The sequence below is a fragment of the Loxodonta africana genome, chromosome 2 (genome assembly GCF_030014295.1).
Source record: "Loxodonta africana isolate mLoxAfr1 chromosome 2, mLoxAfr1.hap2, whole genome shotgun sequence".
Taxonomy (NCBI): domain Eukaryota; kingdom Metazoa; phylum Chordata; class Mammalia; order Proboscidea; family Elephantidae; genus Loxodonta; species Loxodonta africana.
In genome coordinates this window covers 5,476,232-5,494,051 of record NC_087343.1, presented here as the reverse complement: position 1 = coordinate 5,494,051, position 17,820 = coordinate 5,476,232, and the positions used below count along the sequence as shown (strand labels likewise).

Below are 17,820 nucleotides of genomic sequence, written 5' to 3'. Positions count from 1 at the left end.
CCGTCAGCATCACAACATTCTGTACCACGTTCTCTGCCACTTTCAATTCATGCTGTTCAACCCAAGTGTCAAGTTAACTCTGAGGCAGGGATTCAGTGGTCAGAATTGAAAACTGCTGATTGAAATGGAGATAAACGGCTGAGTGACACATGAACATAGAAGCCTGCAGTCAGGAGAAGCCCCGGGGATGGAGAGGCACTGCACCATCAGGCTATGCCCACAGGGCTGGCTCATCACAAGTTCTTGAGCTGCGGGTGACTCGGCCCCAGCGCTGGGCCTCGGGTCCCTGGCAGGCGGCAGGTGTGCTGTGCACCCCTGAAATGCCCTTGTCGTCCAGAGAGCGGGTGCTTAGCCCTTATCAGATCCTCAACAGGGCCTGTGATCCATTTGACCAGCAAACTCAAAAAAACTCAAAGGATGTTAGAGCTGAGATGAACTTAGAGAGCATCTTCTAATCTAGTAGTTAAAGAAACAGCTGCAGGAACAAAGCCAGGGGCCAGGTGGAGGTTTGTCTCATGGAAATGTGCAAGACCTTCCACTGTCTGTTTCCCAGTGCTGCGCCTGTCTGTGGTTGCATTCTTCATATCTGACCATGGCAGCTGACGGTGGTGGTTTGGCCTGGCCGGTGCCTTAACCGGTGTTGGCATCTGTGACTCACATTCTTTTACTTCCCCCGCACGGTTCACTCAGAAGGATCTCTCAGTCTCCAGTGCTGCCATGCGGCCAGGCGTACAAAAATAGGTGACATCATCCTGCTTCACGGAGCGCATCGTCCCCTGTGGGATAAGGACAGAGATAAAACACTAAAAGAAGACCAGATTGATATCATGGTGGAAAAAAAAAAAAAAAAGGTGCAGACTTCTTAGTGTCAAAGTGCCTGGGCTTATTTCCCAGCCTCACTGTTTGCTTAAAGACGCACAGGGTTGTTTTTGGAAGTGATGAAGGAGGAAGGTCACTGGGGAGCAGGGGATTGGCTCATGTTTGTGGAGGAATGCCAACAGAAGCCTGAGATTTGGGGCTGTCCCTGAGACAAGCACTCTGCGTTTTGTTGAGACTCCGTGTGCCAGCAAGCTTGGCACTTTTACATATGGACAATGAGGATGGATAGATGTCAGAGAGCCATGAGGATGGATAGATATCAGAGAAGAGCTGTGAGGATGGATAGATGTCAGAGAGCCATGAGGATGGATAGATATCAGAGAAGAGCCGTGAGGATGGATAGATGTCAGAGAGCCATGAGGATGGATAGATATCAGAGAGCCATGGACTCAAGGGACACTCCTAAAAGTGTTTTAATGATGAATGCATTAGGCCACTACCAGGCATATAAAAACTTAAAATAACTCGCAAGTCAGTGAGTTTATGACAGTCTCACGAAGAGCCAGGAGATGCCGTGCAAAGTGTGTGAGATGAAGTCTTGCCATCCTTTGCTTCCAAGGAGTACTCTGGCTGTACTTCTTCCAAGAAAGATTTGTTCATTCTTCTGGCAGTCCGTGGTGTATTCAGTATTCTTCGCCAATGCTGAATTCAAAGGCATTAATTCTTCTGGTCCAGCTTTCACATGCATATGAGGCGATTGAAAATATTATGGCTTGGGTAAGACCCACCTTAGTCCTCAAACTGGCATCCTCGCTTTTCAACATTTTAAAGAGGGCTCTTGCAGCAGATTTGCCCAATGCAATACATCCTGTTTTTCTTCATACAGTCCAGCCTCTCAGATTGTGTGCACAGCATACAACAATAAATATGGTAAGAGGGTACAAACCTGACGTACACCTTTCATGATTTTAAACTACAAAGCATCCCCTTGTTCTGGCCAAACAACTGTCTCTTTTTCCATGTCTAGGTTCCACCTGAGAACACTTGCATGGTCTGGAATTCCCACTCTTCGCAATGTTATCCATAATTTATGATCCACACAGTGGAACACCTTTGCATAGTCAATAAAATACAGGTGAACATCTTTCCGGTATTCTCTGCTTTCGGCCAGAATCCATCTGACATCAGCAGTGATATCCCTCATCGCATGTCCTCTTCTGAATCTGGCTTGAATTTCTGGCAGTTCCATGTCTAGGTACTGCTGCGACCATTTTTGAATTATCTTCAGCAAAATTTTACTTGCGTATGATATTAATGATATTGTTCAATAATTTCCACATCCCACTGGATCGCCCTCCTTAGGAATAGGCACAGATACGGATTTCTCCCAGTCAGCTGGCCAGGTAGCTGCCTTCCAGATTTCTTGGCGAAGATGAGTGAGTGCATTCAACATTGCATCCATTTATTGAAACATCTCCGTTGGTATTCTGTCAATTCCTGGGTCTTGTTTTTCACCTATGCCTTCAGTGCAGCTTGGGCTTACTCCATCGACACTGTCAGTTCTTTATCATATGGTACCTCCTGAAATGGCCGAACATCAGCTGAACATCTTTTTGGCACAGCGACTCTGTGTATCCCTTCCGTCTTCTTTTGATGCTTCCTGCATCGTTCAACATTTTGCCCGTAGAATCCTTCAGTGTTGCAACTTGAAGCTTGAAGTTTTTCTTCAGTTTTTTCAGCTTGAGAAATGGTGAGCATGCTCTTCCCTTTTAGTTTTCCACTGCAGGTCTTTGCACATTTCATTATAATACTTTACCTTGTCCTCTCGAGCTGCCCTTTGAAATCTTGTGTTCTGCTCCTTTATTTCATAATTTCTTCCTTTTTTTTTAGCTGCTCTATGTTCAAGAGCAAGTTTCAGAGTCTCTTCTGACATCCGTTTTGGCCTTTCCTGTCTTTTTAATGACCTTTTGCCTTCTTCATGTAGGATGTCCTTGATGTCATTCCACAAATCATCGTTAATGTTCAGTGTGTTGAATCTGTTCTTGAAATGTTCTCTAAATTCAAGTGGGATATACTCAAGGTTTTACTTTGACTCTTTTGGAGTTAATTTTCTTCAGCTTCAACTTGAACTTGCATATGAGCAATTGATGGTCTGTTCCACAGTTGGCCCCTGGCCTTGTTCCAACTGATGATGCAGAGCTTCTCCATTGTCTCTTTCCACAGATGTAGTCAATTTGATTCCTGTGTATTTCAACTGGTGAGGCCCAAGTATAGTCACTGTTTATGTTCAGAAAAGATATTTCCAATAAATACATCATTGATATTCCAAAATCCTGTAGTGCAATCTCTGGTGTCATTTCTCTCACCAAGGTCGTATTTTTTCAACTACTGATCCTTGTTCTTAGTTTCCAAATTTCACATTCCAATCACCCGTAGTTATCAATGCATTTTGATTGCATGTTTGATCAATTTCAGACTGTATAAGTTGGTAAAAAATCTTCAATTTCTTCACCTTTGCCATTAGTGGTTGGTACATAGACTTGAATAACAGTTTTATTAACTGTCTTCCTTGTTGTTCTTAGATGCTATCAAGTTGGTTCCGACTCATAGTGACCCTGTGTTCAGCAGAATGAAAAACTGCCCTTTCCTGTGCTAACCTCATAATCATTGTTATGCTTGAGCCCATTGTTTCAGCCACTGTGGCAATACATCTCATTGAGGGTCTTCCTCTTTTTCTCTGACTCTTTACTCTACCAAGCATGATGTCCTTCTCCAGGGACTGGTTCCTCATGATAACATGTCCAAAGTAAGTGAGAAAGGTTTCATCATCTTCGCTTCTAAGGAGCATTCTGGCTCTATTTCTTCCAAGACAGATTTGTTCATTCTTTTGGCAGTCTATGGCATAGTCAATATTCTTTCCCAGCACCACAACTCAAAGGTGTCAATTCTCCTGTCTTCCTTATTCACTGCCCAGCTTTTACATGCATGTGAGGCAATTGAAAACACCATGGCTTTGGTCAGGCACACCTTAGTCTTCAAGGTGACATCTTCAGTTTTTTTTTTTTTAATAATTTTTATTGAGCTTTAAGTGAACGTTTACAAATCAAGTCAGTCTGTCACATATAAGCTTATATACACCTTACTCCATACTCCCACTTACTCTCCCCCTAATGAGTCAGCCTTTCCAGTCTCTCGTTCCGTGACAATTTTACCAGTTTCTAACCCTCTCTACCCTCCTATCTCCCTTCCAGACAGGAGATGCCAACACAGTCTCAAGTGTCCACCTGATACAAGTAGCTCACTCTTCATCAGCTTCTCTCTCCAACCCATTGTCCAGTCCCTTCCATGTCTGATGAGTTGTCTTCGGGAATGGTTCCTGTCCTGGGCCAACAGAAGGTTTGGGGACCATGACCACCGGGATTCCTCTAGTCTCAGTCAGACCATTAAGTCTGGTCTTTTTATAAGAATTTGGGGTCTGCATCCCACTGATCTCCTGCTTCTTCAGGGGTTGGGTTCTCTGTTGTGCTCCCTGTCAGGGCAGTCATCGGTTGTGGCCAGGCACAACATCTTCAGTTTTTAACACTTTAAAGAGGTCTCTTGCAGCAGATTTGTCCAATGCAACATGTGGTTTGATTTTTTGACCCCTGCTTTTTTTTTTCTATGGGTGTCAATTGTGGATCCAAGTAAAATGGATCATTGCGGGTATATGGGATATTATCCCATCACTGGCAGCATTGTACTTCACTTTGTCATTCTGGGCATAGTAGACAATATGATTGTCCGATTCAAAATGGCCAATACGAGTCCATTTTAGCTCACTAATGCCTAAGATATGGATCTTTAAGCATAATATTTCACTTTTGATGACTTCCAATTTTCCTAGATTATACTTCCTACATACCACATTCCGATTATTAATGAATTTTGCAGCTTTTTCATCTCATTTTGAGTCATGCCACATCAACAAATGAAGATACGGAAAGCTTTACTCCATCTATGTCATTAAGGTCAGCTCTACTTTGAGGAGGCAGCTCTTCCCCAGTCATCTTTTGAGTGCCTTCCAACCTGAGGGGCTCATCTTCCAGGACTATACAAGACAATATTCCACGGCTATTCATAAGGTTTTCATTGACCAATTCTTTTTAGTCTAAGTCTGGAGGCTCCACTGAAACCTGTCTAGCGTGGGTGATCCTGCTGGTATTTGAAATATTGAAATTCTGGTGGCATAATTTTTAGCATCAGAACAACATGCAAGCCACCACAGTACAATAAATTGACAGATGAATGGTGGATTCTATAACAAGATACAATTTACTCATGATACAGAGAAAATTACAGTATGTGTCTGAAATACCAAAGTCTTGATTTCAACTATTAAAAAAAAGCTTAGAACTCCTTTATAATGAGAAATATTGTCATTTATGTTAGCAAAATTAACTTTACTTAAATTTAATTAATTAAAAACTTTAACTGTTTAAGTGATAAAGTTACTTCCCTTTTTAAACATTTTTCTTTCCTTATTTTAGGTGGTACCTTGAGAAGTTTGAAGATTATCCAAAGTCCAGAAAAATTTTATTTCCATTTTTGTTTTAAGTACATTGTCAATGAAATTATCTTCAACTTGAAGATTTTCAGTGATTCTTCCCCAGGGACTAATATAAATGAATGCCTTTCTATGTAATTTTCCTTTGTCTTTTTCCGGGTATGCTCTGGGGATTTTTTCCCAAGTAAACGTATGAGTTACCTAACCACAAACTAATGAAACGCAAATGCAGATGGCTGTGTACTGGGTGAGGGGTCACAAGCTTTGGGTGATTCCTGCTGATGGTTTTCCTGATTTTGAATTTACCTCTTCATTTTTTTTTTTTGCTATGTGTGGCTAAGTGTTCATGAGAGCAGAATTCATGAGCCATCTTTGATGGCCTATGGACCAACAAATTTCCCCACCCCTTTTACAGCCCCCTTCAGTGATTGGTTCAAGACCAAAGGCATCATTGTCCCCCTCAGCCCCACAAAAAGGCAGGATCACTGTCCCATACCCCACTCGTCCTGAGGAGCTTGGAGAGGCCTGAGCTGTTCCTGGGTGCAGCCATGGACCCAGGTGGCGGGGGGTGGCCTTCTTCACTGTGGGGTGCTGCAGAGGCGGAGGACTGGGGGTGGAGAAGGGAGCCCCCTGAGCCCGCCTGAGGCCTAAACAAAAGGCCTCCTGCCCCTGCACACATTGGTGGGGGGGAAGATTTCATAAGGACCATCGTCCTCTGTGAAAGGAACCCTTTGGCCCTACAGCAGGCCTTCCCTGGCTCAGCAGGACGGCATTTGGCCACCTTCTCAGTGAACCATGAATATCCTTTGGTCGTCTTCCTTTCATCTATGCAGAATGGGAATTTTCTAATGCACTGTGTTTTTTTAAGTACCCCTCAATATTGCAAAAAGATGCCTTGAAACGGGATTTCTTGCTCTAGCGTCACTTGAAAGGCCACAGAGGTGGATGGCAGTAATAAAGTTTCCTGCGGGCAGCTGCCAGGGAGTTGGGGACTGTCCGTCAGGAGTCAGTCAGGATAGCAAGGGGACCTGGAACCCTGGCTCATACTGTGCGGTGCCTTGGAAGGGGCCCCTCCATTCCGACTGCGACTGCACACGGGGCCTCGGAAGACATGACGTGTGTTTCTGTGCCTCCTTTGCCGGGCCAGACAGAGAGAAGTGCAGGTGAGGACACTGTGTTTGCTCCAGGACCCGTGATGGTGCTACATGCAGCCACCCTCCAGACAGAGCCCCCGTGCCCTGGGTGCCTCCCCAACCAGTGGCTGCCCCCTCACCTCAGCTTTAATATATAAACGATATCCTCCATGTTAGTGGCTTTCACAAGAAGCCCTGGGGACTCAATACTACTAACTGAAAGGCTGGCATTTGGAACCCACCAGTGGCTCGGCGGGAGAGAAGACCTGGCGATCTTCTCCCTCCCGTAAACATTGTGTTGTTGTGCGCCGTCAAGTTGATTTCAACTCCTAGCAAACCTATGTGACAGAGAAAACCTTACGGGGCAGTTCTACTCTGTCCTGTAGGGTCACCGTGAGTCGGAATCAACTCAATAGCACACAACAAAAACTGGTTTTTAGAATCTTCAGGGTTTTACAATTAGCACAGAAAACATTTTATGTGGCTATGTTTAACTTTTCGTAAAACTTGGTAAAATGTTTTTGCATAGACATGCTGGCCCTTTTTTCTGATCAAATCGTTGCTTGAATCCGTAAAGCAATAACCTTTGGCATCTCTTGATCTCCTCAGGAAAACTCAGAAGTCAGAGCTGGTCTTGATGTGTTTGGGCTGCTGTGTTCTGGAAGGCACATTCCTCCAGGGGAGGATGCTTGTCTTTCAGATCCAGACAGATTCACTCACCATGACTGTAACTTCCATTGGTGCCTTTTTCCGTAAATGACCGGTTTGTACAAAAGTTGGGGTTACTTCAAAATAAGACTTGAGGTGCTGTTACTGCTCACATGTACAGCCTGAATGGCTGGTTAACACGGAAAGAACTTCTGGTGTACGTTACATCTCACTGCCACCATGTCCTGAAAACAGTAACTTAGCATATTATTTGTCCTTATTGTGTTAATTATGATAATCAATAGATTAATAAAATTAATGTGAAAAGTCCAGTTGTTCTTGCTAATCGCCTTTGTTACTCTACTATAGTGGCCCTTCTTCACTCTAGAAATTCAAACAATGCCATTGTTTTAACCATGAAATCAGCCTCCCGCCTATTTCAACTTTTCATTGTGTGAAGTCTTTTATATCCACGGTAGAGCTGCTCCAGCTGTTAAGCCATTGCTGTTGAATTGATTCCAACTCACAGACAGAGTAGAATTGCCCCATAGGGTCTCCAAGATTCTAATCTTTACGAAAGTAGACTGCCACATCTTTCTCTGCAGAGTGGCTGGTGGGGTCGAACTGCCAAGCTTTCAGTTCGCAACCGACTGCTTAACCACTGTGCCACCAGGGCTCCTAGAACCATATAAAATTTTCATATACGTCTTCTACACTCCTTTAGGTACTTAATGATTTTGTTTATTATAAATGTGTCCCTAATAAATTTTTTAACTTCTTGTTGTAAGGTGCCATCGAGTCAATTCCAACTCATAGCAACCCTGTGTACAACAGAACAAAACACTGCCTGGGCCTGGGCCATCCTCACAGTCATTGTTATGTGTGAGGCCATTGTTGCAGCCACTGTGTCATTCCATCTCATTGAAGATCTTCTTGGTAACATGTCCAAAGTATGTGCACAGCATTCTGGGTGTACTTCTTCCAAGGCAGATTTGTTCCTTCTTTTGGCAGTCCATGATATAGTCAGTATTCTTTGCCAACATTGTAAATTCAAAGGCATCAATCCCTTGGTCTTCCTTATTCATTGTCCAGCTTTCACATGCATATGAGGCAATTGAAAACACCATGGATTGGGCCAGGTGCACTGTAGTCCTTAAAGTGACATCTTTACTTTTTAATATTTTAAAGAGGTCTTTTGCAGCAGATTTGCCCAGTGCAATGCATCCTTAGATTTCTTGACTGCTGCTTCTTTGGATGTTGATTGTGGATCCAAGTAAAATGAAATCCTTGACAATTTCAATTTTTTCTCCATTTATCGTGATGTTGCTTATTGGTCCAGTTGTGAGGATTTTTGTTTTATGTTTAGTGTGATCCATAACGAAGGCTGTAGTCTTTAACCTTCGTCAGTAAGTGCTTCAAATCCTCTTCACTTTCAACAAGCAAGGCTTTGTCACCTGCCCTGTTCTTCTATGTATACTCCAGCTTCTCCGGCTATTTGCTCAGCATACAGATTGAATAAGTATGGTGAAAGGATACGACCCTGACGCACACCTTTCCTGACTAAACCACGCAGTATTCCCTTGTTCTGTTTGAATGACTGCCTGTTGATCCGTGTGCAGGTTCTTCATAAGCACAATTAACTCCTTTGGAATTCCCATTCTTTGCAGTGTTAATCCATAATTTGTAATGATCCACACAGTCGAATGCCTTTGGTAGTCAATAAAACACAGGTAAACGTCTTTCTGGTGTTCTCTGCGTTCAGCTAGAATCCATCTGATGTTAGCAGCGATATCCCTTGTTCCATATTCTCTTCTGAATGTGGCCTGAATTTCTGGCAGCTCCATGTTGATATACTGCTGCTGCGTCTTTTGAATGATCATCAGCAAAATTTTATGTGCACGTGATATTAATGATATCGTTCGACAATTTCTGCATTGGGTTGGATCCCCTGTCTTGGGAATAGGCATAAATATGGATCTCTTCCAGCCGGCTGGCCAGGTAGCTGTCTTCCAAATTTCTTGGCATAGACAAGTGAACATCTCCAGCGCTGCATCTGGTTGTTAGAATATCTCAATCGGTATCCCATCAATTCCTGGAGCCTTGTTTTTCGACAATGCCTTGAGTGCAGCTTGAACTTCTTTCTTCAGGACCATCAGTTCCTGATCATATGCTACCTCCTGAAATGGCTGAACATCGACCGCTTCTTTTTAGTACAGTGACTCTCTGTATTCCTTCTATCTTCTTTTGATGTGTCCTGCGTTGTTTAATATTTTCCCTGTAGAATCCTTCAGTATTGCAACTTGAGGCTTGAATTTTTCTTCAGTTCTTTTAACTTGAGAAATGCCAAGCATGTTCTTCCCTTTCTGTTTTCTATCTCCAGCTCTTTGCACATGTCATTATAATTGTTTTCTCGAGCCACCCATTGAAATCTTCTGTTCAGCTCTTTTACTTCATCATTTCTTCCTTTCGCTTTAGCTACTCGATGTTCAAAAGCAAGTTTCAGAGTCTCTTCTGACATTCATTTTGGTCTTTTCTTTCCTGTCTTTTTAATGACCTCTTGCCTTCTTCATGTATGATGTCCTTGATGTCATTCCACAGCTCATCTAGTCTTCAGTCATTGGTGTTTAATGCATCAAATCTAATCTTCAGATGGTCTCTAAATTCAGGTGGGATACACTCAAGGTCATATTTTGGCTCTTGTGGACTTGCTCTAATGTTCTTCAGCTTCAACTTGAACTTTCATATGAGCAACTGATGATCTGTTCTGCAGTCACCCCTGGCCTTGTTCTGACTGATGATATTGAGCTTTCCCATCATCTCTTTCCACAGATGTAGTTGATTTGATTTGTACTCGAGTGACTCCATCCACGTCATCAACACCAACTCTACTTTGAGGAAGCAGCTCTTTACCAGTCATATTTTGAGTGCCTTCCAACCTGAGTGGCTTATTTTCCAGCACAATATCAGACAATGTTCCACTACTATTCATAAGGTTTTCAGTGGCCAGTTTTCTCAGAAGTAGACTACCAGGTTCTTCTTGCTAGTCTGTCTTAGTCTGGAAGCTCCACTGAAACCTGTCGACCAAGGGTGACCCTGCTGGTATTTGAAATTCTGGTGGCAAAGCTTCCCAGAATCAACAGCAACGTGAAAGCCACCACAGTACAACAAACTTACGAACTCGTGGACCTTCATAATACTCGTTTCCTTTTATCAGTATAAAATGATCTTCCTGTTGAATATTCCTTTCCTTGAATTCTGCTCTGATCAGAATGTTGCCACTGAGTGCTTTTGTTGTTGTTGGTAAATCACCTGGCGTCTTAGTCATCTAATGCTGCTGTAACACAAGTGGATGGCATTATCAAAGAGAAGTTTATTTCCTCACAGTAAGGTGCGCTAAAAGTCCAAATTCAGGTGTCAGTTCCAGGGGACGGCTTTCTCTCTTGGCTCTGGAGGAAGGTCCTTGTCCTCAATCTTCCCTTGGTTGAGGAGCTTCTCAGGTACAGGGACCCTATTTCCAAAGGATGCACTCTGCTCCTGGTGCTGCTTTCTTGGTGGTATGAGGTCCCCAACTCTCTGCTTGCTTCCCTTTCCTTTTATCTCTTGAGAGATAAAAGGTGGGACAGGCCACACCCCAGGGGAACTCCCTTTACCTTGGATCAGGGAGGGGACCTGAGTAATGGTGGTGTTACAATCCCACCCTAATCCTTTTAACATAAAATTACAATCACAGAGTGGAGGACAACCACACATGGCCCAACCAAACTGATACACAGACTTTGGGGGGGGCGCATAATTCAATCCAAGACACCTGGTAATCCTTTGCCCAGTCTTATTATTATTTTTTTTTAATATGTCATTAAACAGCATCGCTCCGCTTTAACCAAACCAAACTCATTGCTGTTGCGTCCAGCTCATAGTGACCCTGTAGGACAGGGTAGAACTGCCCACCCCATAGGGTTTCCAAGGAGCAGCAAGTGGATTCAAACTTTGGACCTTTTAGTTAGCAGCCAAGCTTTTAACCACCGTGCCACCAGGTGCACCTTATGGTATAGTAAGTTACTGCACACTCTTCTAATTGCCACACTGAAATGTTCTATCTCTTATGTTTTATGGATTCTTTTTTTTTTTTTTTACAACTTCCTTTGTTCTCTTTGGTGATTTGGAAAGGAAACTTCCCTTAAGGACAAAATCCTCTTTATTAGTAACTGCATTTAGGCGTTTTAGAAGGTCATTTGTGAGCTTCCGTTACTATAATGCACTGAACATCTGCCTTTCCTTCCCCCCTCCCCATCTGGCCCCTATTAAAGTTGCTGTAAGGGACTTTCATGGGAGAGGAATGGGCCCATAGAAGACAATGTAAGTGAGTCACCATCGCTCATGAACCAGGGCATGGGAAGCTGGCCTAAGGGCACAGGGTGGGAGGGTCCTTGGCCTGGAGAGTTCTGGGTGTTTCCTGTCCCAGGGCAGGTCCTCAGAGGTGGGGGCTGATGCAGGGTGGAGCTGAAATGTGCAACCACAGAGAGGACAGATCCAGAGGCTGTTCACAGAGCAGAGGCAGTATATCCCCTGGCCCTCTCACCGCCCTACACACAGCACCAATGCTCATGCCTCAGGTATATGCCCATTCCCAGGCAAAAACCCAGGGCGGGGGGGCGCGGGGGGAGTTCTCTCTTAAGTAAAAATTAACTGCCTGGGGAGATCCAGGAAACCCTGGTGGCGTAGTGGTTAAGAGCTACAGCTGCTAATCAAAAGGTTGCCAGTTGGAATCCACCAGGCACTCCTTGGAAACCCTATAGGGCAGTTCTACTCTTTTCCTTAGGGTCGCTATGAGTCGGCATCAACACGACGGCAACAGGTTCTTCTTATGGGGAGATCCGGAACCACTAGGTGTTAGCATCCCAGAAAAAAAAATTCTGCACATTTTGGTCTTTAGGGATCCTCCAGCGTAACAGCTGGTCGCCTTCCCCCTAGCAAAGCCTGGGGGCTCTACAAAGACAGACTCCCACTAAGCATTTCCAAACAGCTTTGATGGCCAGGATCACTGGGTACTTAGGAAAGTCTGCGTCATGAAGGATGAATGAATGACTCTGCGGGAAACATCATTCCAGGAACAAAACGGGATTTTTTTTTTTTTAATTATAACTTCAGGGGGACTCAACATCAAAGGTAAATGAATAAACAAATTGTGGGACAGCCATACACTGGAATAATACTCACCAATGTGAAGGAATGAACTAGTGATATACATACCAATCACAGATAAAGGTTATGTATCCACAATACATGAAGAACTCAAAATTCAATAAAATATTTTATAACAATGTTTTTGAATGAGGAAAAGACTTGAACGGACACGTCACCAAAAAATACATACAAACAGAAGATGAGCGTATGGGAAGATGTTCAACATCTTCAGGGACATGCCAATAAAACCACAATATTACTACCTATCTATTACATAGAAAGCAAAAAGTCATTTAAAAAAACAGGAAAGAAAGAAAAGACCAAAATGAATGTTAGAAGAGACTTAAACTTGCTCTTGAACATCGAGTACCTAAAGCCAAAGGAAGAAATGATGAAGTAAAACAACTGAAGATTTCAAAGGGCGGCTCGGGAAGACAAAGTAAGGTATTACAATGACATGTGCAAAGACCTGGAGATGGAAAACTAAAAGGGAAGAACACGCTTGGCATTTCTCAAGCTGAAAGAACTGAAGAAAAAAATTGAGAAAATATTAAATGATGCATCAAAAGAAGATGGAAGGAATACACAGTCATATACCAAAAAGGAATTGGCCGATGTTCTGCCATTTCAGGGGGTAGCATATGATCAGGAACCGATGGTACTGGAGGAAGAAATCCAAGCTGCACTGAAGGCATTGGCAAAAAACAAGGCACCAGGAATTGATGGAATATCAATTGAGATGTTTCAACAAACGGGTGCAGTGCTGGAAGTACTCACTTGTCCATGCCAAGAAATTTGGAAGACAGCTACGTGGCTAACCGACTGGAAGAGATCCATATTTATGCCTATTTCCAAGAATGTGATCCAACCGAATGTGGCAATTATCGAACAATATCATTAATATCACACGCAAGTAAAATTTTGCTGAAGATCATTCAAAAGAGGCAGCAGCAGTATATTGACAGGGAGCTGCCAGAAATTCAGGCTGGATTCAGACACGGTTGTGAAACAAGATATCATAGCTGATGTCAGATGGATCTTGGCTAATGGCAGAAAATACTAGAAAGATGTTTACCCGTGTTTTATTGGCTATGCAAGGACACTCGACTGTGTGGATTATAACATTATGGATAACATTGCTGTCATGGTTTGAATTGTGTCCCCCCAAAATATCTGTCAACTTAGCTGGGCCCTGATTCTCAGTATCGTGTGATTCTCCACCATTTTATGTGATTTCCTTATGTGTTGTAAATCTTATCACTATGATGTAATAAGTTGAATTAGAGGCAGTTATACTGATGACTTCTACATGATTAGACAGTGTTTTAAGCCAATCTTTTTTGAGATATAGAAGAGAGAAGTGAGCAGAGAGACATGGGGACCTCATACCACCAAGAAAGCAGCACTGGAAGAAAAGCACATCCTTTGGACCTGAGGTTCCTGCGCTGAGATCCTCTCAGACCAAGGGAAGACTGATGACAGGGACCTTCCTCCAGAGCCAACAAAGAAAGCCTTCCCCTGGAGCCAGTGCCCTGAATTTGGACTTTTAGCCTACTAAACTGTGAGAGAATAAACTTCTCTTTGTTAAAGCCATCCACTTGTGGTATTTCTGTTATAGCAGCACTAGATGACTAAGACAATTAAGAAGAAAGGGAATTAATTGTGCTCATGAGGAACCTGTACATGGATCAAGAGGCAATTGTTTGAACAGAACAAGGGGATACTGCGTGGTTTAAAGTCAGGAAAGTTGTGCATCAGGGTTGTATCCTTTCACCATACCTATTCAATCTGTATGCTGAGCAAACAATCCAAGAAGCTGCACTATATGAAGAATGGGGCATCAGGATTGGAGGAAAACTCATTAACAAACTGTGTTATGCAAATGACACAAACTTGCTTGCTGAAAGTGAAGAGGACACGAAGCACTTACCGATGAAGATCAAAGGCCACAGCTCTCAGTATGGATTATACCACAAAATAAAGAAAATAAAAAATCCTCACAACTGGACCAATAAGTAACATGATAAACGGAGAAAAGATCGAAGTTGTCAAGGATTTCCTTTCACTTGGATCCACAGTCAGCACTCATGGAAGCAGCAGTCAAGAAATCAAAAGATGCATTGCAGTGGGCACATGTGCTGCAAAATTCCTCTCTAAAGTGTTAATAAGCAAGGATGTAACTTTGAAGTCTAAGGTGCGCCTGATGCAAGCCATGGTGTTTTCAATTGCCTCATATGCATGTGAAAGTTAGTAAATAAAACCAAAGAAGAATTGATGCCTTTAAGTTGTGGTGTTGCCAAAGAATGTTGACTATACCATGGACTGCCAAAAGAACAAACAAATCTGTCTTGGAAGAAGCACAACTAGAATGTTCCTTAGATGCAAGGATGGTGAGACTACGTCTTACATACTTTGGACATGTTATCAGGAGGGACCAATCCCTGGAGAAGCACATCATGCTTTGCAGAGTGCTAGCAAAGAAGAAAAAGACCCTTAATGAGATGGACTGACACAGTGGCTGCAACAATGGGCTCAAGCATAACGATGGTGGTGAGAGTGGCACAGTACTGGGCAGTGTTTCGTTCTGTTGTACATCAGGTCGCTATGAGTTGGAGCCGACTGGACGGCACCTACCAACAACCACACACATCTATTAGAATAGTTAAAGTGAGAAGAATGACCGGACCACGAGTTGGCAAGAATATGGAAGAACTGGAGCTTTCATACACTGCTGGGGGAGAATATAAAATGATACAACCACGTTGAAAGCAGCTTGGCGGTTTCTTAAAATTTAAGCCTAGATAAAAGTTAAACATCTGATCCTAACTTCCACTCCTAGTTGTTTGCCCAAGAGAAATGAAAGCAAATTTTTAATAGCAGATTTATTTGTAACAGTCAAAAACGGGGAACAACTCAAATGTCCATCAACAGGTGAATGAATAAACTTATTATGGTCTATCCATACAATAGACTACTACTCTGCCATAGCGACCAGTGAGCCACTGACGCTGCAACAGACTACTACTCTGCCATAGCGACCAGTGAGCCACTGACGCTGCAACAGACTACTACTCTGCCATAGCGACCAGTGAGCCACTGACGCTGCAACAGACTACTACTCTGCCATAGCGACCAGTGAGCCACTGACGCTGCAACAGACTACTACTCTGCCATAGCGACCAGTGAGCCACTGACGCTGCAACAGACTACCACCCTGCCATAGCGACCAGTGAGCCACTGACGCTGCAACAGACTACTACTCTGCCATAGCGACCAGTGAGCCACTGACGCTGCAACAGACTACTACTCTGCCATAGCGACCAGTGAGCTACTGACGCTGCAACAGACTACCACCCTGCCATAGCGACCAGTGAGCCACTGACGCTGCAACAGACTACCACCCTGCCATAGCGACCAGTGAGCCACTGACGCTGCAACAGACTACTACTCTGCCATAGCGACCAGTGAGCCACTGACGCTGCAACAGACTACCACCCTGCCATAGCGACCAGTGAGCCACTGACGCTGCAACAGACTACCACCCTGCCATAGCGACCAGTGAGCCACTGACGCTGCAACAGACTACCACCCTGCCATAGCGACCAGTGAGCCACTGACGCTGCAACAGACTACCACCCTGCCATAGCGACCAGTGAGCCACTGACGCTGCAACAGACTACCACCCTGCCATAGCGACCAGTGAGCCACTGACGCTGCAACAGACTACCACCCTGCCATAGCGACCAGTGAGCCACTGACGCTGCAACAGACTACCACCCTGCCATAGCGACCAGTGAGCCACTGACGCTGCAACAGACTACCACCCTGCCATAGCGACCAGTGAGCCACTGACGCTGCAACAGACTACCACCCTGCCATAGCGACCAGTGAGCCACTGACGCTGCAACAGACTACCACCCTGCCATAGCGACCAGTGAGCCACTGACGCTGCAACAGACTACCACCCTGCCATAGCGACCAGTGAGCCACTGACGCTGCAACAGACTACCACCCTGCCATAGCGACCAGTGAGCCACTGACGCTGCAACAGACTACCACCCTGCCATAGCGACCAGTGAGCCACTGACGCTGCAACAGACTACCACCCTGCCATAGCGACCAGTGAGCCACTGACGCTGCAACAGACTACCACCCTGCCATAGCGACCAGTGAGCCACTGACGCTGCAACAGACTACCACCCTGCCATAGCGACCAGTGAGCCACTGACGCTGCAACAGACTACCACCCTGCCATAGCGACCAGTGAGCCACTGACGCTGCAACAGACTACCACCCTGCCATAGCGACCAGTGAGCCACTGACGCTGCAACAGACTACCACCCTGCCATAGCGACCAGTGAGCCACTGACGCTGCAACAGACTACCACCCTGCCATAGCGACCAGTGAGCCACTGACGCTGCAACAGACTACCACCCTGCCATAGCGACCAGTGAGCCACTGACGCTGCAACAGACTACCACCCTGCCATAGCGACCAGTGAGCCACTGACGCTGCAACAGACTACCACCCTGCCATAGCGACCAGTGAGCCACTGACGCTGCAACAGACTACCACCCTGCCATAGCGACCAGTGAGCCACTGACGCTGCAACAGACTACCACCCTGCCATAGCGACCAGTGAGCCACTGACGCTGCAACAGACTACCACCCTGCCATAGCGACCAGTGAGCCACTGACGCTGCAACAGACTACCACCCTGCCATAGCGACCAGTGAGCCACTGACGCTGCAACAGACTACCACCCTGCCATAGCGACCAGTGAGCCACTGACGCTGCAACAGACTACCACCCTGCCATAGCGACCAGTGAGCCACTGACGCTGCAACAGACTACCACCCTGCCATAGCGACCAGTGAGCCACTGACGCTGCAACAGACTACCACCCTGCCATAGCGACCAGTGAGCCACTGACGCTGCAACAGACTACCACCCTGCCATAGCGACCAGTGAGCCACTGACGCTGCAACAGACTACCACCCTGCCATAGCGACCAGTGAGCCACTGACGCTGCAACAGACTACCACCCTGCCATAGCGACCAGTGAGCCACTGACGCTGCAACAGACTACCACCCTGCCATAGCGACCAGTGAGCCACTGACGCTGCAACAGACTACCACCCTGCCATAGCGACCAGTGAGCCACTGACGCTGCAACAGACTACCACCCTGCCATAGCGACCAGTGAGCCACTGACGCTGCAACAGACTACCACTCTGCCATAGCAACCAATGAACTGCTGATGCTAGCAGTGATGGGCTGAATCTCAAAATCATTCTACTATGTAAAAGAGGCCAAACATAAAAGAGTACCTACTGTATTATGTGTTGTCAGGAGGGATCAGTCCCCGGAGAACGACATCATGCTTGGCAGAGTACAGGGTCAGCAGAAAAGAGGAAGATCCTCAGCGAGGTGGATTGACACAGCGGCTGCAACAATGAGCTCAAGCATAACAATGATTGTAAGGATGGCGC

The 17,820-nt window shown here is 45.0% G+C and overlaps 1 protein-coding gene across 1 annotated transcript in view; it reads left to right on the top strand.

Annotated features, from left to right (window-relative positions):
- Positions 1-7,413, top strand: part of SRD5A1 (steroid 5 alpha-reductase 1) — a 54,075-nt gene extending 46,662 nt beyond the window's left edge. Inside the window, exon 5 of the mRNA XM_064279749.1 lies at positions 5,346-7,413. Within this exon, the coding sequence (XP_064135819.1) occupies positions 5,346-5,412 (67 nt within the window). The 3' untranslated portion in view covers positions 5,413-7,413. The remainder of the gene's footprint in view (positions 1-5,345) is intronic.
- Positions 7,414-17,820: the final 10,407 nt, after the last annotated feature.